The sequence below is a fragment of the Anabrus simplex genome, chromosome 1 (genome assembly GCF_040414725.1).
Source record: "Anabrus simplex isolate iqAnaSimp1 chromosome 1, ASM4041472v1, whole genome shotgun sequence".
Taxonomy (NCBI): Eukaryota; Metazoa; Arthropoda; class Insecta; order Orthoptera; family Tettigoniidae; genus Anabrus; species Anabrus simplex.
Window position 1 is genome coordinate 622,454,155 of NC_090265.1, and position 24,884 is coordinate 622,479,038.

Consider the following 24,884-nt stretch of genomic DNA (forward strand, 5'->3'; position numbering starts at 1 on the left):
ACAAAGATGTACTCCCTCCCTTCCAACAAATCATCGAAGATTAGCGATGAGAATTTTAGAACCAATTAATTTATTTGCCAGGTAAATGGCAAATTGTAATTGTACTAGAGTAAAATTTTTATAAGGCAACTGTAATTGAGCCCAATTATTTTTTTCCTGTACTCTTCTCATCACTGATAACAGATACTTCAATATTTACATGCATAGGAAACAGATGGAGAGCAATGACTTACTATTGAAGCATGTGTGAATAGAGTACACAAAATTAAGACATGGGACCAACATTTTTGACTGCAACCTTTGTCTGTGGAAGATAGCGTAAGAATGGTGGTGATTACTGTTGACAAGCAGATGTTGTTGTGAGTTTAAAAAGAGGGGTGGGCAACAGGGTGGGGGAGATAAGTGAGAAAAGAGTAATAGTTACCTAACGTTAAACTGGGTGAGTTGGGTGTGCAGTTAGGGGTGCGCAGCTGTGAGCTTGCATCCAGGAAGAGTGGGTTCAAACCCCACTGTCAGCAGCCCTGAAGATGGTTTTCCATGCTTTCCCATTTTCATACCAGGCAAATGCTGGGGCTGTACCTTAATTAAGCCCACGGCTGCTTCCTTCCCATTCCTATTCCTTTTCTATCCTACTGTCGCCATAAGACCTATCTGTGTTGGTATGGCATAAAGCAAATTGTAAAAAAAAAAAAACCCTAATGTTAAAGCCTGGTTTTTCACTAGATCTGAACACTAGCTGATGTCCAACTTTTGGATCTCTACGGGCAAGAAGATGGTACGATGGGGGTTATTGTCAAAAAATCATCAAAAGTGACATCATGGTGCCAGATGTGACTGGGGACAGGAAGATCCACATTACAGGTTTGCAGGTACTCTGGTGACTGTATATTTGCCAGATTAGTGAAAGTGCTGGTAATTAAGCCAATGTAGAAATCTGGACAGAGTTTACAATGAAGCTGGTATCTGATGTTGGATGAAGTTCATATATGATGACCTAGTACCAGTATGGGATAAGACTTTTTGATAAAATGTAAACTTGTGTCCTCATCTTCAGGTGGTGCAGCTCTTTTCATGGAGGTGAGCTACATGTACCGTTTTAACCACATACCAGCCCTCCTGCCATTCCTAAATTTCTGGCAGTACCGGGAATTGAACTCGGGCCCCCAGCAATGGCAGCTAATAGTGCTAACCGTTACGCTATAGAGGCGGACAGATTTTCTGGTAATGCTATTCGTAAAAGTGCTGCTGGGTGCATTAGGGGTTATGGGTTATGGGATTGGTGTGGTTCATTGTGAGTGAGAATGATAAAGGTTTGGTGGGTACTTTCAGAATAATATAGTTATGAAAGGGGCTGGGTTTGGTTGCTTGGGGGAGTCTGGGGAAAGAGTTCATCGCTTGGATGAACTGGCAATCAACAAATTGGGTAGTGTAAACCCTAGCAGTGAAGGCCTTCCTCAGGTTGTCATTCTGGTAGGTCCAGACTTTATGGGTTGAACAAACCATCTAACCCAGATGGGAAGGTTGAATATTAGAGATCATCTTGTGTAATATGGGTGAAAACTGTTGTAATGGAGATAACTGCTGATGGTTGGTGGGTTTGATGTATACAGAGGTATGGATTTTGCCATCATGGAGATGGAGGTCAATGTTGAGGAAAGTGAGAGAAGTGGGGGAGTTCTGCCAAGTGAAATGGACACTGTAATTAGAGTTGAGGTGGTGCAGGAATGAGTCAAGTACAGGGACATTATTTTATGTATTCGGAGGATTCTCACTCGGCCGGTCCCCTGCGCTGCAAGCCTGTCTCCTCTCAAGCACTTTGCCATAATGAGGCCAGCATGTGTTTTCGCACAAGATTTCCTAAACTTTATGAAGGTATTACGTATATACAGAGCTCACATAATGAAAATGGCATTGGAACAACACACTAAACACGTGAACACTTGACTAAACTGAACCTTACGCTGATAAAGCTCTCAGTAGTCTGCATAGAAGGTCAGCTTGTGGCGCTGAGAAGCGCATTACGGCAAATTGCTTGGCGGGAGACAGGCTCGCAGCACAGGTGAGTAAGAATTCCCCGAATAGATGAAATAATGTCCCAGTAGATCTGGTTCATGGTTTTTGTATTCCTATTTTTTTACCATCTGTATTCTTTATCTTTTTGTCTTTCTTTTTGTTTATCCATCTTCCTTCGTATCCTACACTTCCCACAACAAGAGAGTAGATCTATCAAGATGGCCTCTTAATGAGTGTTGAAGCCTGCCCTTTTGAAGAAGCTGGGAAGCATAAGAGAGCTTGTGTGGGGGACTGAGAAGAAATGGATGTAGGAGAACTGTGACTGATGTGGAGAAAGCCAAACTATCTATAGATGGCAGTGTATGAAGATGTGGAGATAGTCCTTGTCTTTCTTGTTTTCCTTTCTATTTTTTCCACACTGACCTGTCACTGTGTTTTTTCTGTTATTGTTCCTTTCAATGTTCCTGTTTTCCTATATATGACTTGAATGGTACCACAGGAAAAATATATCATCAATTAACTTCCACCAGACTAGGGGCTAGAGAGGCCAATTAGTGAGGAAATACTTCTCGAGTTTTCTCCTGAAGAGGTTAACATATGAGGGGGCACATCCTGCTGCTCATAGCGGTGCTTCAGATCTGATGGAAAAATTGGCCCTTAATACTGCATTTTAATTAAGTCTTGTAGATTATTTTGTCAGCTGTCATTGATGCATACTCACTGAAAGGGAACTTTAGTCTATCTAATACAGACTTTTGTGGGCAGTTCTAGGAGAGGAAAATGCTAGAACATGGAAGGTAGTAGATTTAGTCTTAATTAACCCTACAACTCAAACCCTAATTTTATAGTACATAAACACAAACCCTAGTAAAATTTATGACCTTCTATTTCATTTCATTTTATTTTAAAAGATGGTACTCACACATAACACAAAATCAATTATCAACTGAAGGACAAGGCACTTTGTTTACAATCCTCTTCCTGAAATATTCATTAATCAGAAGGAAAACAATACTGGACATGAATATAATACTACACCATACTGTTCACTCTATTAGACAATTTGGACATGAAACATGAAAAAAATACAAAAATAAAAGGGCCATAAACAAACAATAGACAAAATATTGTAAACAAACACATTTTCTGATAAAAATGAATGTCCCTTTGCTACTTATTCCTTCGTCTTGCTCAAGAAGACATTATTTGTAACAGTTGGTGCTGCAATTTGCTCGATGTTCCTTGCAGTATACGCAGTGGTACTGACCGCAGTATGATGTTGTCATTCTTTGCTTTATAGCAGAACAGATTTGACAAATAGTTCTCTTACCATCTGGAATCGATTTTTTGCTTTGGGATGTTGAAGGACTATCTTTCAGTACTCCATCAATTGCAACTCAAAGGCGTGTTTGTAAGCTGGGCGTTTCCAGTCTCATCAACATCCATGGCCTGGTGAGTTCTTCACTCAGAAGTATAAGAAATATTATGACAGTACATTATCGAGGCATTCAGCAACCCTACATTCAACATTCCATACAAGATGCACAAAGACCACCATCTAGTTTTCCAGCTGCAAGAATAACTGTTGCTCATTTGGTTGAAAGTATCAACACCCAACCTTGTTCCACTGTAATCACCTATCATAACTGGCATTTTTGTTGTCACTGATGGCGGATTGGTGATGGACAGTCGAAAGCAAGAAAACCATCTTATTTGATTTTGATTTGAATGAAACCAAAGTTTTCTCTCTGTTGAAGCAAAACATAGATGTTCCGACCTTCCTGTCTTTCACTGATAGTAGTTCAGGCGGTATATCTGGTTTGTTTTTGTGAACTGTTCCAAGCAATGTCAATTTGTCATTCAAGAGGTAAACCAGTTGTCAACGGTTACATTTTTGTTTGATCCACAAAAGGGTCTTGGTCAAGTCTTTGATGCAGAATTCCCCAAGAGGCATTTGCCTAGATAAGGTGAAGCATCGACCATATTCTTGGTTTTTGTGTCTACTGCCATTACAATTTTGATTCTGTACTTAGTGGTTTTATTGCGGATATACATCCGGAAGAACACCTGTCATCAAAACCTAATAATTGCTCATCTACAGCTATAAACAGGCCTGTTTTCTAACATAATCTGCAGTTTTGAAAGAATTGTTCCCACAGTTCATGTATAGGTGCGAAATAATAATTTTCTCAACTTTCCTTACGGTTTTTTTTTCTCATCAAACAGCAGGGAAGACACTAACAACTCAAAACTTTCAGAACTCTTGTAGCTTTATATCTAGAGCCACATCAGTTTGCGTTGAATATATCCCGGACTGCCAAATGATTATTTTTTAGAGCCGCAGTTAGAATGAATATTCCCAGCAGTGCCTTCACCTCTATCGTACAAGTATTTTCTTGAGTATTTTTTTTTTCTGTCTTGTATCTCGACCGCTTCTTCGCTAGTTATATATTTGTATGATGCACTATTACTCTTAGCATATCATTGGTACAATACAAAGAAAGTGTATCGACAGGGGTTTCTGCTTCCCTAGCTTTCCCAACTGGTGTCTGGGCAAAGTGGATAATATTCCTGCTTGGCGTACGACTTGTAGATCTGGTTGCAGGTTTTACAGACCAGTGGTGATTGTTTTTACCTCTAAGGACCATTTTAGGTGCCATTATTATATGTGCATTTTGCACCGGAAAAAAAAAAATTCTTATCATGTCCAGATTCGGAACCAGTAAAATCTTGAGAAGTCACCTGAAGTCGCTTGTGTTTGGATTCAGAATGTTCAAGTACAAGAGATTCCCAACCACTGCTTGTAACAATATTTTGAACCGAAATATCTACACATTCATCTTCCGTCTGTAAGTACTACGTTATCGATCTCCACGGGGTACTCTTCTTCTCCAGAGCTCATGTCATCGTCAGAACCGCTCTCTTCTTCATCCATCATTTTCATTATTTTTTCTGGAATATCAGGGTCCCTGCCATGTAGAATATTAATCTATAATAGTATTAATTAATCTTGCAGATAATTATATACGATACATGTAAGTAACTTAGAGTATTCCAAAATTCTCCATGTAATAGAATGTTACCTTTTCAGTTCTTGAATAGATACTCACAAACCTTCACAAAATTTATGACATGACAGCTATTTACCCACAATTAAGCCAGTACATTCTGACAATGAATATCCTCTGACAAACCTTGTGGCAATGTAGGAAGGTAATGAGAATGAAACCAATCTGACATGACAATGTAAAGAGATATATCAGTGTTGCAAAAAGAGCATCACAAAAACGACTAGAGTTAAGGTACAGTGGTGGTATTGCATGGTGCAGAAATAAAAGTACAGTGGCTTTTGAATCCACCCACTCCCAAATGAAAGCTTACAGTTGCACTATTGCCATTCACCAACTCAGTCAATGAAAGAAAACACTCCCTAGTTGGATTCTCCTCCAGATTTACATATCCATTAATTTATTTCATTAGAACTTGGAAGAACCCTCCTATATTCCAAGGTCTGTATCTTTGCTTTCATAGCTTCTTCACGTGCTCCTGGCATTGAAGTTTGCCGCTGTAGGCCTACTTGAGGAACCAATAGGTTTTTGAAAATCTCTGTAATAATCTAAACAAAGAACTGATTATCATTTTTTGACTATTTTGAGGAAGTTATTCAGGACCTTTGGAAGTGTTTATCTTACCTCTACACATTTATGATTGTTTGAGCAGTGTATTCTTTAAAAATCAGCTCCGAGACCCCCAATACTATTTTCTTTTGTGTATTAAGTTTCTGTAGTAGCCTACATTATTTTGAACATACAACAATACGCTACCTACCGAGCGAGTTGGCAGTGCGGTTAAGGGCGCGCAGCTGTGAGCTTACATTCAGGAGACAGTGAGTTCAAACCCTACTGTCAGCAACTCTGAAGATGGTTTCCTGTGGTTTCCCATTTGCACACCAGTCAAATGCTGAGACTGTACCTTAATTAAGGCCACAGCCACTTCCTTTCCACTCCTAGCCCTTTCCTATCCCATCGTCGCCATCAGACCTATCTGTGTCGGTGCGATGTAAAGTAACCTGTAAATAAGAAACAATAAGTTTGTCTCACTTTTATCAGACATGATCGTCACTCATAATACTTGAAAACAGCAACAACAACAACACATATTTAGATTAATTATTGCTACAGTAGGCTACCCACCAAACTCTGTATGTTATTGGACATAAGGAATTCTGGATATTATAGTAGCAAATAGGAAAAATCAATTTAAAAATGAATTAGCCATTGCAGTACTGGATTTAGTTAAGTAGGTAGGCCTACTGGTACCAGTATGGTATATATTTAGAAAAAAATGTAAATAATTTTGTTTATGAAGTACCGGTAATTATGTAATTTAAGCAAGCTAGCCATAAGCATTTTGAGAAGGGGGAATAATTATCATAAATTAGGAAATCAACTTTCTAACAACAAATTTTCAGGATAATTGTTACTGGTACGGTATGTGCAAGTGAAGTTATTCTCCAGTGGCTAAATATTGGATGAGGTTAGTGTTTGTATTAATGCTAATACTGGGCTTATGACTATAATAAAGGAATCTTACAGTACCTGACTTGGGTACCGGTACTTTTAATCCATAAGGTGTGTGCTGAGAATACCTAACCTCTAAACTCAACCAAAGTACGGCAATAAACAAGAAACTTCCTAATAAACTTAATAAAGCCCATTATGAGACACCATAGATATTGGCCTACCGTATGTACGAAGAAATAACTTATAGAATGGGGACAACAAAAGACAAACTCTTCCTCAGGAGGTAAACATTCATATTTAAATATTAAGACGATCAAGGGACATATTAACCTTCAAATATGCAAAAGACAAGAAACACATGAACCACAAATCACAAGAAGAAGGAATATATTGAAATGCAAAAATAACAGTTACCGGTACTCGTCTAATAAGTGACAACTCAAAATCAAAAAGAAGAAATAATCTTGGCATCTAGCTAATAAACAGAACAGATGCAATATAATAGATGCACCTGCGCTCGTGTCATTACGCTGTAGCTAACAACAAATCTCATTCTGCAACGTTTTGAAATATTTTTATTAGTAGATAGAACTAAATGCACAAAGTTCACTCGGAAACTATGCGGTTCAATGAAGGTCTTTTTATTGTTTAATAATAGGAGCGGAGTGGCCGCGCTGCGGCTATGGAGTCCAGCTCTGCATTCGGGGATCGGGAGACGAGTGGGTTCGAGCCCCACCTCATTCTCTTTGAGCCCCACCGTCGGCTGTCTTGAGAATGGTTTCCTGTCGTTTTCCATTTTCACTTCTAGGTGAATGCCAGGAAAGTTCCTATTCATAGGCAACAGACAATTCCTTCCACATCCTTACCATCATTCATTTTATCTTATTGAGCTCCTCAGCTGAGGTTGGAATCGGGAAGTGCACCTGGTCCTAAAAAAATGCCTATCATTTCATCTCTCCTCATCCCCGACCCCGTATCAGGATATGGGACTAATAGGTACGTAAAAACTTGCATAATTATTAATATCTTGCAGCAGAAGGGAGTGCGCTCAGGCATGTATTTCGAATCTTGTTTCGGGAGGGGTCAGGGTTCATTTGTCGAAATAGGGCCTACATTTATATTTTACTTAAATTTCATGGATTTGCGACGTAGGCTATGTCTTTAAAGTACAAGCAGTGCTATCGTAGATTTACGGGCACGTGATAGGAAGCTTAAATCATTTGCTTCACGATTCAGTCCTAAAGGTTGGATGACTTCTCCCAGGTATTTGAATTTAGACACTTGGGATATTTTGCCATTGTGGGTTTTTATTGGTTGTCCATCTAGGTATCGAAGAGATCCTTCCATGTAGTGAGTTTTCTGGTATGAGATCTGGAGTCCTGTTCTGAATGCAATTTCACGGAGTTTTTCAATGAATGCAAATCTCTGTCTGTTATTGGACCCTGCTAAGTCATCAGCGAAGGCCAAACACTGCAAATTAATTTTGTTTACACGTAATCTGCTAAGGGATATTCCTTTAACTTCTTTTTCCCAAGTCCTAATCACTTTTTACAAAACAAGACTAAACAATAAAGGGGACAATCCATCTTGTTGTCGGACTCCTGTTTTAACAATAAATGGTTCAAACAATCCCCCTAAGACATGATACTGTACAGGCTTTTGGGCTTATGCCGTGTCAAGAAAATAAGGTGAAATTCTCAACGTTTCGCAGAGAACTGTGCTCTGCGTCCTCAAAAGAAATCTCGACTGTCCGCGAGAAAAGCTTCTTAAACAATGACACTTTGTTTTGGACGTTATAATAGAAGTGGAAAGATTCTAAACATCTACTGGCCGGAAGTAATCTCTAGTCACGAACTATGGAGAAGGACGGGTGAAACCGAGATGGCCATACAGACAAAGCGGCGGAAATGGAAATGATAGGGCATACGTTGAGGAAAGGGAATGAAGCCATTGAGAGAGAGGCACTGGATTGGAACCCGCAAGGTTACAGGAGGAGAGGAAGGCCCAAACAAACGTGGCGAAGATCTGTACACATGGAGGCAAAGGAAGAAGGCAAGACCTGGAGAGAGGTGAAGAGGTTGGCTGGCAACAGGATCAGATGGAGATGTTTTGTTGATGCTCTATGTTCCACAAGGAACAACAGGAATTAAGTCAAGTAAGTCAATAGAAGTGGAAATGGTACGTTCTTTCGCCACTAGATTGCCCCCAGGACGTGGCACAACGCTAGCGTTCGAAGCGGAAGCTGACCGAACCATCACAATCAGTCTAAGCGGTTCACATAACGTGTTTGCGTAACATATGACATTGACAGGTCCTGTCATCTTTCATTCCAACAACACATTCCATTATTATTTCATAGAATTTATCAGTCATTAATATCACCTTGGGAGTGGCGACCCCATTGTAATAATAGCCTATAGTTCATTCATTACATCCCTGACCCGGTCAAAGACTGGAAAACAGGTTTTCATTTTCATAATATAGACACAAGCCTGGAATGAAACATCTGACGATGAGGAACGTACGAATTTGGAAAACACCGAAACGAAATAACAATAGTGAAGGGACAGGGACGGGCTGGCAACCAGATATTACTTAATTGATAGCCGGTTTAGCCTTTGAAGTGGTTATTATTATTATTATTATTTCTTAATCTGTTTACCCTCCGTAGTTTCTGCAGAAAACGATAGATCTATACTTAAAGACTGTATTACTTTCCTTAACTCAATTGCGACAAAATCTTGACATGTGTCGTTTCAAAAAAACAAAACAAAAACGATTCAGTTCATTTCTAAATTGCTCTATAAATTCAACATATCGTTATACGATTTTACGAATATAACCAACGCTAGTGGACATCAAGCAGCTAATGACTTCAAGCTCATGATGTTAATTATCCGCAAATAAATTCCACATTCTAAAAGGCAGACAAAATTTTGGAGGTGATCTAGAACACGTGACCGCCCCGCTCCCCGCCTCCCCACATCTAAATACGTCCTTGAGTGCGTAGTATGAATACTACAGTGAATCAGTAAAAAAACTCCAAAGCTGTATTCATCACAGGTCAATGCCTAAATGAGCTGAGCGGATCATATAGCCTAGGTTGGTGGGTTTGATCTCAGTCCGGTAGTATTTGAATTTGCCCAAATATGATATCCTTATGTTGGTAAGTTTTCTGCCACATAAAATAACTCCTGTAGGACAAAATTGCAGAACTTTGGCGTCTCTGAAAACTGTAAGAGTAGTGAGTGTGACATAAAACAAATAATCAAACAAAACCCTAGGAGTCAGTTGCTGAAGATAGCTAAATATTAATAATAATATTTTACGTCCCACTAACTACTTTTACGGTTTTCAGAGACGGCGAGGTGCCGGAATTTCGCCCCGCCGGAGTTCTTTTACGTGCCAGTAAATCTACCGGCACGAGGCTGACGTAGGCCTATTTGAGCACCTTCAAATACCACCGGACTGAGTCAGGATCAAACCTGCCAAGTTGGGGTCAGAAGGCCAGCGCATCAACCGTCTGAGCCACTCAGCCCGGCAGGTTAAATATTATTAGTTGGTTTATTATTGTTTATTTAAAAAATCAGTGAAGTCATTTCATTCATTGTTTTAAAATGAATAATTTGTATTCTTTTTAGTGGTTGCAAATATATTTATATATTTTTTAAAATGACTCAAATTATTACTTGCTGGTTGATTATTGGACTCTTGGAAATCATTTAGCCTGTACTGTTGTTTTGTTCACATCAGTTGTATTATTCTGCTAGGGAAGATTTGTATTAGGTACTTTCAACTTAGGCAGTATTCAGCTCGAGATTCGTATCGCTTAATGACGCACTTTTAGTTATGTTGAAGAGCTCTCCCTGTAGGTCAGTGGTAGAGTGTTGGCCTCCAGATCCAATTTAATGGGTTCCAGCCCGGCGTAGGTAGGCTGGTCAGATTTGAGCTTGAGCTGGTAGAAGAATTTGTGATGTTCTCTTTCCTATACTGTATCATAATTCTCACAAATTTACTTAGACCTGTGCCTCATCCTCCTTTACCACCAACAATAGACAAAGAGGTGTTGTGCGCATGCATCAAATTAGCTACCTGTTTTTAATATGCCTTCACTGTGCCGGGAAGTAATGCAAAATCCCAACCATCAAAAAATGCAGAAAAACAAGCTATTTTGATCACATCTTCCCAAATTTCAAATGCAATCTGATACACCTGATCATAGAAGGCGAAATGATCGGCTCCACAGCTAAATAATTAGCGTGTGGCCTTTGGTCCAAAGGGTCCCGGGTTTGATTCGCAGCCGGCTCGGAGATTTTAATCATCAGTTAATTCCGATGGCTCGAGACTACCTGTGGGAATTCACCATAGGTAGGTCACCATCCTCACATACGCGCAAGTCATCTATAAGATGTCAACTCGAAAGACATGTACCAGGTCCCTCCGGAGGCCACACGCCATCATTATTAATATTGTATAGAAGGCGAGACAACATGAAAGTGTACACAAGGGATAAGAAAATTATCCCGGGTGCAGAACCTCCGATAGTGGCTCGATATCTATGATACGACAACCATGATAGAGGATGGACAGTAGGCAATGGTATGACGATAAACCGGGTTAAAAGTCAGGTTGTGAGTTTCACAAATAGGAAACGTCCTCTGTTTTAATTACTGCGTTGATGGGGTGAAAGTTCCTTTTGGGGATCATTGTAAGTACCTAGGTGTTAATATAAGGAAATATCTTCATTGGGGTAATTACATAAATATGACTGTAAATAAACGGTACAGATCTCTGCACATGGTTATGAGGGTATTGGGGGGTTGTAGTAAGGATGTAAAGGAGAAGGCATATAAGTCTTTGGTAAGACCCCAACTGATGATGATGATGCTTGTTGTTTAAAGGGGCCTAACATCTAGGTCACCGGCCCCTAAAGGAACGAAATGAGACGAAAAGACCCCAACTAGAGTTTGGTTCCAGTGCATGGGACCCTCAACAGGATTGCTTGATTCAAGAACTGGAAAAAGTACAAAGAAAAGCAGCTCGATTTGTTCTAGGTAATTTCCGACAAAAGAAACGAGTATCGTTACAAAAATGTTGCAAAGTTTGGCTGGGAAAACTTGAGAGAAAGAAGACGAGCTGCTCGACTAAGTGGTATGTTCCGAGCTGTCAGTGGAGAGAAGGTGTGGAATGACATCAGTTGACGAACAAGTTTGAGTGGTGTAAAAGATCACAATGTGAAGATAAAGCTGGAATTCAAGAGGAAAAATTGGGGCAAATATTCGTTTATAGGAAAGGGAGTTAGGGATTGGAATAACTCACCAAAGAAGATGTTCAATAAATTTACAATTTTTTTGCATTTATTTAAGGCTAGGAAAACAACAGATAGGGGACCTGCCACCCGGGCGACTGCCTCAATGTAGATCAGTAGTGATTGATTGATGATTGGAAGCGCAAAGTATGAATAATTACTACACGATGGTCGCTAATATTCTTCTTTTTTTGCTAGTGGTTTATCACCGCACTAACTTAAGGTACAGCCCCACCATTTGCCTGGTGTGAAAATGGGAAATACGTAACTTTATCTTCAGGGCTGCTGCGGTGGGATTCAAATCCACCATCTCCCGAATGTATGCTCACAGTTACACGACTGTAACTACGCGACCAACTCATTCGGTGCCAATGTAATGTACAGAAGGCATCAGAAGATTAAACATGATCTAAAGTCTAAAATTGTGTCTATTTCGTGGATGATAAAAATTTAAAACAGACGTGTTGCGAAAATGAATATTGTTATACTGAATTCTTTCAACCTCTCAATCCACTTCTGTATAGCTATATTCTTCTGTTTGAATTGTGTTTTAAGGCTTGGTTTTATCTTTGCTCTTTAATTTAATGTACATGTCGCACTGAGTGTTTGTTCTTGGGGACATTTCTCAGTTGGAGGATATGTTGGAGTGTAGAGCGTAAAACCGTCCATTCAATTTGATGAGGAAAGATTCACAGCAATTTGTGGTACGTTTGATGAACTCGAAAATTTCGCCGAAATTGCAAGTAGATATTGGCTGTTTCCAAAAATATGTATCAAGAAGATAATTCAATACTTTACTTAACCTTGCATCCGTGAGTTTGACAGCCTTTAGATCCGCCACAAAACGTGATTCAATTTCTTCCGAAAATGCCGAGAAATGTTTGTTTATTTGTTTGTTTGTTTGTTTGGTCATCAGCCCTGAGGCTGGTTGGATCCTCAAACAGCACTACCAGGGGTTATAATGATATAAAAAATCGCAAAACCCAATAGCAGCGCCAAAATGAGGCGTACTAAGCAAGATGAGGAGTGAAATAGTTTACCATTGCTTTTCTCACTGACCAGCCCGATGAGTAGCACCTTTCATAACATCCAGACGTCCTAATCATGCTCCGAATGATATTACTCAGAGCTACCCATTCCTCGGTCCTTTTCATATTGTCACAGCCATGGATGAGACTGAGTCTTCAGAGAAAACTACGTTTTTCTCTGACCTGTGCTAAGAAACAGATGCAAAAGTACTGGATCCATCAAGAAATGACAACAGGCGGAGGAAAATACCACTATTATCTAATACGTTGATTATTATCAGTTCTCGATAGAACTGTGCTTCAAGGTCCGAAATATAGTCTACAGGAACCAAATCAAGAAATGTTAAAATCAAGACTCAAAATTAACGAGAATCAACTCGCTTTCTGTAAGTTCGGCTTCGGAGCCTACTTGAAAGCACCGCTCTTTTTGGAATATAATGCCAGAGCCTTAGCTTCTCTTAAAATCTACTGTAAAACAGTTGAAGGGACACTAAACATAATCTGAGTAGTAAGTTACTTATAGACCTAGGCCTATGTACAAAATTATCTGCAATTTGGTAATCTACTTTAGTGATCAAGGATGTACAGAGAAGGGGTGCTTCTAGGGACCCATATACCCTCCCACCGAAATTTTCTCTACTTTTTTGAAAGTTTGGTCTATTTATGGACAACTCTCATTATTGGCATCGCAATCCCCAATCACACCAACATCGACAGGAAGTATCACGAAAACATCTGAAAGTACAAAGAATTTGCAGAAGAGATCAAGAGGATCTGGAAGATGAAACTGGTACGGATAGTCCCTGTGATTCTGTCCGTCAATGGCCTCATTCCACACACATTTCACAAGAGTCTGCAAGAACTGTGTCTTCCACCGAACATCTACAAAATTATGCAACATTCTGTCCTCCTGTCAACATTTTGCGATCGTTCCTCTCGCAAGAATGAAGATTCCGTGATCTAGAGTTTTGTATATAGGCCTACCTGTACATCAATATTTGTGTTATAATGTGTAAATACTTTATTTATTGTAAGGCACTTGGTGCATCCCGTGCCCTATTACTACCCATATTTCCTGTGGAGAAATGTGTATAATAATAATAATAATAATAATAATAATAATAATAATAATAATAATAATAATAATAATAATAATAATGATAATACAATATGCCGGGCTGAGTAGCTCAGACGGTGCAGTGCTGGTCTTCTGAGACCAACTTAGCAGGTTCGGCCCTGGCTCAGCCCGGTGGAATTTGGAGGTGCTCAAATACGTCAGCCTCGTGTCGGTCGATTTACTGTCCTGTTAAAGAACTCCTGCGGGGAAAAAATTCAGGTACCTCGGCTTCTCTGAAAACCGTAAAAGTAGTTAGTGAGACGTAAAATAAATAAAATTATTAATAGTCTAATAGGTTACAATAATGAGAATGTGGTGTTTTGTGTGTCCTATCTCGTACCGGTACTTGTAAATCTTGGAATAGCACTACTAATGATTTAGGCCTAATTATAACTTATAACTTATACTGTACTGTATTAGGAATCCGAGACAAAATACTAACTCTTCACAAATTACCGCGGACACTTCCATCCGCCATCCCACAAATATCTTTTTAAATATGTACCTGATCGTGATATAATAATTTGGACTAAATTATACCGTACAGAAGTCGAAAAAAAATCTGTCAGTTCCTGCTGTCGTCTGTTTTACTGATCTTTAAAAAATGTCACTTTTGTTGTTTAGTTCACAGATACACACGGTGTTATGTATTGTATGGATCATTTAGCCGTCAGTCACCAAATTAAGTCTCTCTTAGCCACGGTTTATATTTGAGGCGCTCTTTTTCTTAGAATAGGTTGCTGAGATATGACAAATTTAGGATGCTACAATAGCGAATTTGTTTAAAGCAAGATGAGTGCTTTGTTGGCTACTAAATCGCAACACACCCGCGAGCAGAAAGCCTTCCATCTAGCAGGCACGACACGAATTACGCATCTCTAGCTCTCGCTTGTGTATTGAACGTTTCCTCTCAGCTTTAAAGCCTCGCGCAAACAAGATGGCTGCCAGTCGAAAGATGTAGTGAGTTGTGTTCACACGTTCACACATCGCTAGTGCTTTCCCTTCCGATAGATTTGTTATAAGGTGAGTCCAAAATCACTTTTAATCTCAGCTCTGCTGTAGGAGTTTCGGAAATGTAGACTTACGTCGAGTCTCGAGTGTGTGCATGATAATTAATTGATAATTGAGGGGGTAAAGTAATTGCTTATAATTCTCAATCTAGTCCGATGATCTTGATGTTAGTTCCCTGCAAACGGTAATCGAACAGCTGTCATCATCATTATCATCATCCAATTCTCAGAGGATATTTTGTGATGTCCAGGTAGCCTAATTGTAAGGAGCAGTTAAGTTGTTGGACAAATCGGGACTTCAGTATCTTATCTTCGTCAATAGGGGAATATTACGTGTTAATAACGAGCTCCATTTACACCATAGACTTTTTATAGCTATTATTAGAGTCCTCTGTACTACTTTACATATTATTTGTCGGCCAAACGAAAAGGTGCGATCTGACGTTGGATGGCAAATTCTACCAACATCCCTCTCACGGCATGTAGCCTGATGCCTAATGAAATATGAAATAACAACTATTTTATTAAATGAGAGAACATTGTTCCTTTGCAGAGAAACCTTTACCTGGTATATTAACAACAATAACAGCAACAACAACAGCAATGCAATGTCTACTGCCACTAAGTTATAACTACTAGGCTACTACCACTAACCCTGTGATGTGTTAAATGCACGTTTAAAGTGGTTATGTTATGTTCCGATCTCTTCTCCAACATATTAAGTCAAATATTCTTGAAAGACGCTAAGCGCCGGATGTTTGTCTGATGATCGTTGTTTTTTAATATGCCAAACATCTAGGTCATCGGTCCTGCTTTTTTGTCTAGACAGGGTTATTTGATGATGCTCGTATTCTGTCTCTGAATATTTTCTTCACAAGTATGTGATTTTTGGAGAACAATTCAATACATTTGATAGTAATGGGAGGTTTAAAACTTGCTGATTGTGGAGTTAAGATTAATATATTCTTGAAGTGAAATATTTTACAAATAAATCATTACAATCATCATCAATCTCTCTACATAAAAGGCAAAATTATGACTGATTGTCAATCACCGCCCAGGCAAAACTACTGGGCATAAGGAATTTAAATTTCGGGGATACATTTTTTATTACAGTGTAAGTCCTCACTAAGGGAGGGTTATAAGACATTTCACCCCTAAGAGAATAAAATAGGGGTGAGACCCTGGAAACCAAAATATTCATTCCTCCGAAACCGTTCACCAGACAAAGTTAAAATTTTATTCCATGATTGCTCCTTTACGTACTAGATGATTAATAAGACAAGTTTAGAAAAAAAATAAGCCATTACGGTTTAAAAGGGGGTTAATATACGGAAACAAAACATTCATTTCTCTGAAATCGTTTGACATACGAGTTTAAAATTTCACACGATGATTCCTCCTACATGTCTTAAATTTAAAATAAAAAGTGGTCTCACTCAAAATAGTACACCCCTAAGGTATTTTGACTGGTAAAAATATATGACAAAAATATTCATTTCTCAGAAACAGCTTTACATACTAGGTTTACATTTCACATGATAGTTGCTCCTGTATGTTTTAGATTTTAAATAAGAAGTGGTTTTAAACAATATCTCCCAAAGTGGTTTAGACTGGAGGTTGAAGTGTAATGTCAAAAATATTCATTTCTGTGAAACTGTTTGACATACGAGTTTAGAATTTTAAATAGATTTTAAATTAGAAGTGGTCTTAAAACAATACTCCCCTAAGCGGTTTCGACTAGGCGTGGATGTGGGGTGGGGGTGGGGGCGTAGGCCTGATTATAAAAATATTAATTGCTCTGAAGCCGTTTGACATACGAGGTTGAAATTTCACATAACAGATGTTCCTCTATGTCAGATTTTAAATAAGGAGTGGCTTTAAAATTAATACATCCCTAATGGGTTTTGACCGGTGGACTAGGCCTGATGACGAAAATACTCATTGCTCTGAAATAGTTTCACTTACGAAGTTAATATTTTACATGATACTTGCTCCTAGAATTTAAGCAAAAACTGGTCTTAAAACATCTCTAAGAAGTTTCGATTGAGGGGTGAAGACTCACGAAAAATTATTCATCTCTCCAAACCGTTTGACGTACGGAGTTGTATGTTTACAGGAGGGTTGTTCTTTTATCTCGTAGATGTCAAATATGATATATTTCAAAATATTTCACGAATATAAGGATTGTGATTATGCAGAGATTGCTGAAGCTCTGAAACTGTCCAAGGCTTCACGATAGCCCTCGTACTGGACCGAATTTCAGAACCTTTTTTATCATTGCCAACAAAATATATTTATAAAACTGAGGGGTTTAACTGAAATAATCTTAAACTTAGTACACAACTAGAGGAAACATTTGAGACTTTATATCATCAATTGTACCTACCTACTCTTGCTCACATGGAATATATATATATTGAAATATTTAAAACTCTACTAGAAATTTCCACCAGCTTAATGCACATAGTAAATATTAAAGGAGGTTTTCATCTCGATTATTATCATATTAATTGGCGCATCCCTCTGTACAAGCAAAATTTGATGCCTTAGCTTTTAAATAAGAAGTGTGGTCTTAAAACAATATACTCCTAAGGGATTTTGACTAGGAGGTGAGGCCTGATGACAAAAATATTCATTTCTACGGAACCACTTAACGTACGAAGGCAAAATTACAATACATATGGAGCTATTTATTTTAAATCCTAGGTGTGAAACTGGAAATATTTTAAAAGATTCCACCCCTTTTTTTGCTAGTGGCTTTACGTCGCACCGACACAGATAGGTCTTATGGCGACGATGGAATAGCAAAGGCCTAGGAGTTGGAAGGAAGCGGCCGTGGCCTTAAATAAGGTACAGCCCCAGCATTTGCCTGGTGTGAAAATGGGAAACCGCGGAAAACCATCTTCAGGGCTGCCGACAGTGGGATTCGAGCCCACTATCTCCCGGATGCAAGCTCACAGCCGCGCGCCTCTAACCGCTCGGCCAACTCGCCCGGTCATTCCACCCCTAAGGGTTTAAATAGGGTTAGCTCTGGAAACGAAATTTTTCATCCCTCCAAAACCGTTTGATGTACGAAGTTTTTCTGTTATGTCCTAGGTATAAAATATCATACACTTCAAAACATTTCTGCCCTTAAGGGTTTAGATGGAGGATGACTCTGAAAATCAAAATATTAATTCTTCAGAAACAGTTTAACTTACGAACTTAAAATTTTACATGAAGGTTGGTCTTCTATGTCCTAGATGTTAAATAAAAATATTTATAAAGTATTTTACCCCTCCAATACTGTTCGATGCACGAAGTCAAAATTTCACAGTTTGTCGCTTCTACGTCCTAGATGTTAAATAAGATAGGGTTTTAAACCATTCCAGTTCTATGGGATTCAAATGAGTATTAGATCCGAAGATAAGCGCGCCTATTATGCCTCAGTTAGGCAGCCCCTATATCAGCGCATACCACTGTTACTACCAATAATAATAATAATAATAATAATAATAATAATAATAATAATAATAATAATAATAATAATAATAATAATAATAATAATAATAATAATAATAATAATAATAATAATAATAATAATAATAATAATAATAAAATAACAACTATCACGTAGCCTCAGCTACTTGATGCCATCTAGGCTGTTTGCGAATAAATTTCGACGTTCTGATTTGCGGCACCAGATGGCAGAGTAAATTTGATCTCTTTTGAGCAATTTATGGCTGAGTTTTAATTAATTTTGCCGAGTAAACATCAAATGCGTCATCACAGATCTTTTACATTCCGAAATCATGTGAGTGGTCCTATGTAGGCCCTACTGTCTAAGGATCACTTCGAATTCTGAAAAAAAATACTTGTATGGCACTCAGTAGGAAATTGGTATTTTTTGGTTTAGAAGGACTGCTTTTTTTTTTGTCAATTTTAAAAGTTTAAATCTATTATTTCTGTATCCTTGTTTTTTGTATGGTTTGTACATAACAGCCTATGAATGGAGGAAGCATAATTTAGAAAAATGTTTATTTTATGCCTGGTAGCAGTAAAATTTTGATTTAATATCTCAACTTATAATGGAACTTTATTGTTTCTGGTTAGTTCTCCTGTAATAGATTTTTTTCATATTTGAACTTCAGTTTACTTATTCAGTAAGTTTATTTTAACTTTGCAACTGCGCGAGTTGTAAGAATCAACATGCGAGTAATTATACAGTTAAGTAATAGTTGAAACCAATACATTCTCTTCGAAGTTCCTTACAATAACAAGAAGTTTTTAGCTCGCTATTGAAGATATTCATGTAATTAATGTGTATTATTACGTTCAACGTTTTCAGTTCTCTCACGGGAGGCACGAAAACAGTTTTCATTAAAGATAACTTAAAATATTCTCCTCTTTGTGAGCTCGTTTGAATAATACGGCAAGTATGTAAAAACATTTTGTTCAAATCGTCATTCGAGCTCATCGAAGGCCAGTGGGAGTTCATATACCGACACTGAGAATGACATTCCCGAGTGATTTTTTCTCCTGGATTTTTAATAGACTTTTTTTTTTCAGAAATTCTTGAATGCCGCTTCTTTTCACATGTCAGCGAACAGTCTATCCACTCGTAAAAAATTTACGTGCCGCCGCTGACATCAACGTACAGACATTATGAGACTACAGGTGCACTGAGCTGGTGATGTATAGTTCATTATCAGCACTGGCAGCAAGAAAAACAACAATATATACCTACACAAGTTGCTTTACATCGCACCGACACAGATAGTTCTTATGGCGACGATGGGACAGGAAAGGGCTAGGAGTGGGAAGGAAGCAGCCGTGGTACATTTTCTTGGTGTGAAAATGGGAAACCACGGAAACCCATCTTCAAGGCTGCCGACAGTGGGGTTCGAACCCACTATCTCCCGAATACTGGATACTGGCCGTACTTAAGCGACTGCAGCAATCGAGCTCGGTACAACATATACCATCAGCTGATTAATGTAATAATAATAATTATAATAATAATAATAATAATAATAATAATAATAATAATAATAATAATAATAATAATAATAATAATAATAATAGTCCGCCTCTGTGGTGTAGTGGTTAGCGTGATTAGCTGCCACCCCCGGAGGCCCGGGTTCGATTCCCGGCTCTGCCACGAAATTTGGAAAGTGGTACGAGGGCTGGAACGGGGTCCACTCAGCCTCGGGAGGTCAACTGAGTAGAGGTGGGTTCGATTCCCACCTCAGCCATCCTGGAAGTGGTTTTCCGTGGTTTCCCACTTCTCCTCCAGGCGAATGCCGGGATGGTACCTAACTTAAGGCCACGGCCGCTTCCTTCCCTCTTCCTTGCCTATCCCTTCCAATCTTCCCATCCCTCCACAAGGCCCCTGTTCAGCATAGCAGGTGAGGCCGCCTGGGCGAGGTACTGGTCATACTCCCCAGTTGTATCCCCGACCAAGAGAGTCTGAAGCTCCAGGACACTGCCCTTGAGGCGGTAGAGGTGGGATCCCTCGCTAAGTCCGAGGGAAAAACCAAACCTGGAGGGTAAACAGATGATGATGATGATGATAATAATAATAATAATAATAATAATAATAATAATAATAATAATAATAATAATAATAATAATAATATGCTGGCAGGGTAAGTGGCTCAAGTTATCTGTTATCTATGGATTTCTTAGTGACTGTGTTCTAATTACGTAACGGTACCTGTAAGAGGAACAGTTATTTTAAGTTACTTTTGTAAACTTCGTATAAGTAAAATTATGTTACACTACTCGTAAGCAATTTTCATTTCCTGCTTCTTGTTTTCATGTATTCTTTTTTTTTGACATAAGTATGTCTTATGACTGGAGGTGATCTGAAAATTCGCGTCACGAATAATTTAGCGATACAAACTGTGTGATGCGATGTTACCTAGCAACAGTGCAGGTTGTGTTGTGAAGTGTTGATGGATGGTCATGACTGAGAGCCATATTATCAAAGAGGGGCGTTAAGAGTACACATGGTCGATGTGATCTTGCAGGCTGTGATGTGAAGTACTGGCCATGACTGAGAAAGATATATGGATGGTTCTTTCATCAAAGAGGTCTCGTCACATCATCCTCAAGCGATTATTTCATTCGCGGTAGTTTCATAGGCCCTGAGACAATTTCCTTCTTTCGAAGCACTGAATCCTATTGTTGACTCCATATTCCATACAAATGCCTCTAGAAAAAGGTTTGGTTGATGAAAATCAATTTATCGTTATCAATTTGAGTTTCTTTTAATAAAAAACTTTTTTTTTTTTTTTTTTTTTTTTTTTTTTTACAATTTGATTTGCGGCGCACCGATACAGATAGGAGTTATGGCGATGATGCGATAGGAAGGGCTAGAAGTGGGAAGGAAGTGACCGTAGCCTTAATTAATAATACAGCTCCGGCATTTGCCTGATGTGGAAATGGGAAACCACGTGAAACCATCGCCAGGGCTGCCGACAGCGGGGTTCGAATCCATTATATCCCGAATGCCAGTGGACAGCTATGTGACCCGAACCACGCAACCACTAGCTCGGTGAAATACGTATTTTTAATCATTTGATTTTCCCAAAGGGAAATATGACACCATTTTTAATTCCTTTTCCTTAGTTAGGCCTGTCATTAAAAAATGTTCGGTTTATTATAATTTCTTGTAATATTGTTTGTTTTTATGCAACTTATGTTTCCGCTTTATTTCATTGTTATACGATTTGTTAATAATAATGAATAATGAATAATAATAGAAGCCTCCGTGGCTCAGACGGCAGCGCGTCGGCCTCTCACCGCTGGATACCGTGGTTCAAATCCCGGTCACTCCATGTGAGATTTGTGCTGGACAAAGCGGAGGCGGGACAGGTTTTTCTCCGGGTACTCCGGTTTTTCCTGTCATCTTTCATTCCAGCAACACTCTCCATTATCATTTCATAGCATCTGTCAGTCATTAATAAATCATTTTGGGAGTGGCGACCCCATCGTACTAATAGCCTATATCTGATTCATTCATTCCATCCCTGACCCGGTCAATGACTGGAAAACAGGTTGTGTAGGTTTTCATTATCATTTTTTCAATGAATAATAATAATAATAATAATAATAATAATAATAATAATAATAATAATAATAATAATAATAATAATAATAATAATAATAATAAATCTTGTTCTTCCTGGCCTTTCCCCAGTTACCTAGTATTTAGCCCATATTTACGACCGAATGCCCTTCCTGACGCCAAGCCTATGTGAAGGGATGTATTCAATATTGTGAGTTTCTGCGATTGTTTGCAGTGTAATGTGTTGAATGAAAATGAAGATGTGTGTTAAGATGAATACAAACACTCAGCCTCGAGCTAGAGGAATTAACCAGACGAAGTTAACATCTCCCAACCCAGCCGGGAATCGAACCCAGAACCCCCTGAACCGAAGACCACTACGTTGTACCATTCAGGCAAAGAGCCGGATAATAATAATAATAATAATAATAATAATAATAATAATAATAATAATAATAATAATAATAATAATAATAATAATTTAGAGCCTCCGTGGCTCAGGTGGTAACGTGCCGGCCTCTCACCGCTGGGTTCCGTGGTTGAAATCCCGGTCACTCCATGTGACATTTGTGCTGGACAAAGCGGAGGCGGGGCAGGTTTTTCTCCGGGTACTCCGGTTTTCCCTAACATTATACTTCATTCCAGGAACATTCTCCAATGTCATTTCATTTCAACTGTCATGCATTAATCATTGCCCCAGAGGAGTGCGACAGGCTTCGGCAACCGGCACAATTCCTATCCTCGCCGCTAGATGGGGCTTCACTCATTCCATTCCTGACCCGGTCGAATGACTGGAAACAGGCTGTGGATTTATTATTATTATTATTATTATTATTATTATTATTATTATTATTATTATTATTATTATTATTATTATTATTATTATTATTCCTAGCCTCCTTCTGGTTATCTGGGGTCAGCACTTTGAACAGATTTAGGCCAGTTTTACAGGAGATGCCTTTCCTGTCACTAATCCTATGTAGAGGGATACATTCACTATTTCATATTTCTGTGGGTACCATATTCTAATTGAAAATGTGTATAAAGACGTTAGAATTCCCGACCCGACCAAGAATCGAACCCAGGGCCCTCTGAACCGAAGGTCACTACACTGACCATTCAGCCAAGGATCTGGATTAAATACAGTAGTACTACTTATTCTTATTCTTCTTTTATCGATTTTGGCCAGCTGTGGACCACTTAAATAACTCCTCATGATTTAAATTTTCTTTGGCGCCAGTACTCCTTCATCCTCCTGCTTGCTGCTTCTTTCCTTTCAGCCGTCCACTGTTGTTTTTTCTTGGTCGCTGTTTCTGGCTCTAGGAAACCCTTAAATGTGTGTAACTTTTTTCTGAAGGTGGTTCTATTGTGGATGTCTTGATGTGTGATGTTCATTTCTTGCAAAATCCTTCTTCGTGTTGTTATTATTAAATTATTATTCTTACATTTGTACTAGTCACCGTCGGATCGCTAGCTGAGCCTCCATTTACTTCTTCAGTCTCACATGACTTTCATTTTTCCTGTCCGACATTGGTTTACGCTTATTCTCTTCTCAGTCCGGAAACGGGAACGGAAAACATCCACGGTATCCTGTAAATGTAGTAGTCTACGAGGGGCCTAAAGGGGTGATTCTCCTGAGGTTCTCAAGTTGAGAGTAGACGACCACTACGGGGCTATAGCTGAGTCTGGTATTGTTTCTATTTAGACATGCCAGGCTACTCACTTTCATTTTTGCTATCTGATCTCCCTTGGTCAATTTTTATTCCTCCTAACCTTGACGGTGTTAAGTTTGCAAAGCCTAGGGAGTGTACTATTTTCACGCTCATCACAACTCGGTCTGAGTCAGAAAGTAAGATAGCTTTACCTACTTAATCCATACAAATATATGTAAGTTATATTGTCCAGAGGTACAGGATTTCAATAGTGACCCTATCAACTGACTTTATACCTTTAAAAAGTAGCCCTCCGAGATGCTCAAGAGGGAATTTAATTCTTTTGTTTATAATTCTCAAGGGATGTTGTTTGATTATTTATTTATTTATTTATTTATTTAATCCGTTTACCCTCCAGGGTTGGTATTTCCCCCGGACTCAGAGACGGATCCCACCTCTACCACCTCAAGGGCAGTGTCATGGAGCGTGAGACATTTGGTCGGGACAGAACCGGGGACGAGGACCAGTACCTCACCTAGGCGGCCTCAACTGCGATGCTGAACAGGGACCTTATGGTGGATGGGGAGATTGGAAGGGATAGGCAAGGAAGTGGGAACGAAGCCGCCGTGGCCTTAAGTTGGATACCATCCTGATATTCGTGGAGAAGACTTGGAAAACCACGAACAATCACTTCGAGGATGGCTGAGGTGGGAATCGAACCTCCTCTACTCATTTGACCTCCCGAGGCTGAGTGGACCTCATTGAAATCCTCGTACCACTTTCTTTTTTCAAATTTCGTGGCAGAGCCAGGAATCGAACCCGGGGTGGCAGCTTTTATTATCAGAATGGCAAAACATTGAGGTTATCAGTGGCTCGTTGCATGAATTGAACGAGGAAGTAGACAAATTCTGACTCGTCGAAGAATGGGAATGTTTGGGAAAGAAAACGAAAATCAAATTTCAAGAAAATGCTCCGTGCAGCCTATCAACTTGATACTGTTGGGACTGAAAAGGAAGAACAAATGACTAGGAAATATCCAACTTGTGGTGGTATTTGCAGTTTTTTTTTACAATTGGCTTTACGTCGCACCGACACAGATAGGTCTTATAGCGACGAAATTGCAGTTTTAGCGGATAAAGCAAGGGGATACCAGTCCCTCTTAACACTAATTATAGGTTT

At 39.0% G+C, this 24,884-nt stretch overlaps 1 protein-coding gene across 1 annotated transcript in view; it reads left to right on the forward strand.

Moving 5' to 3' along the window:
• LOC136882316 (popeye domain-containing 2) overlaps positions 1-24,884 on the forward strand; it is a 154,920-nt gene that overhangs the window by 17,864 nt on the left and 112,172 nt on the right. Inside the window, exons 3-4 of the mRNA XM_068229162.1 lie at positions 1,330-1,470; positions 7,435-7,532. Of these exons, the coding sequence (XP_068085263.1) occupies positions 1,330-1,470; positions 7,435-7,532 (239 nt within the window). The remainder of the gene's footprint in view (positions 1-1,329; positions 1,471-7,434; positions 7,533-24,884) is intronic.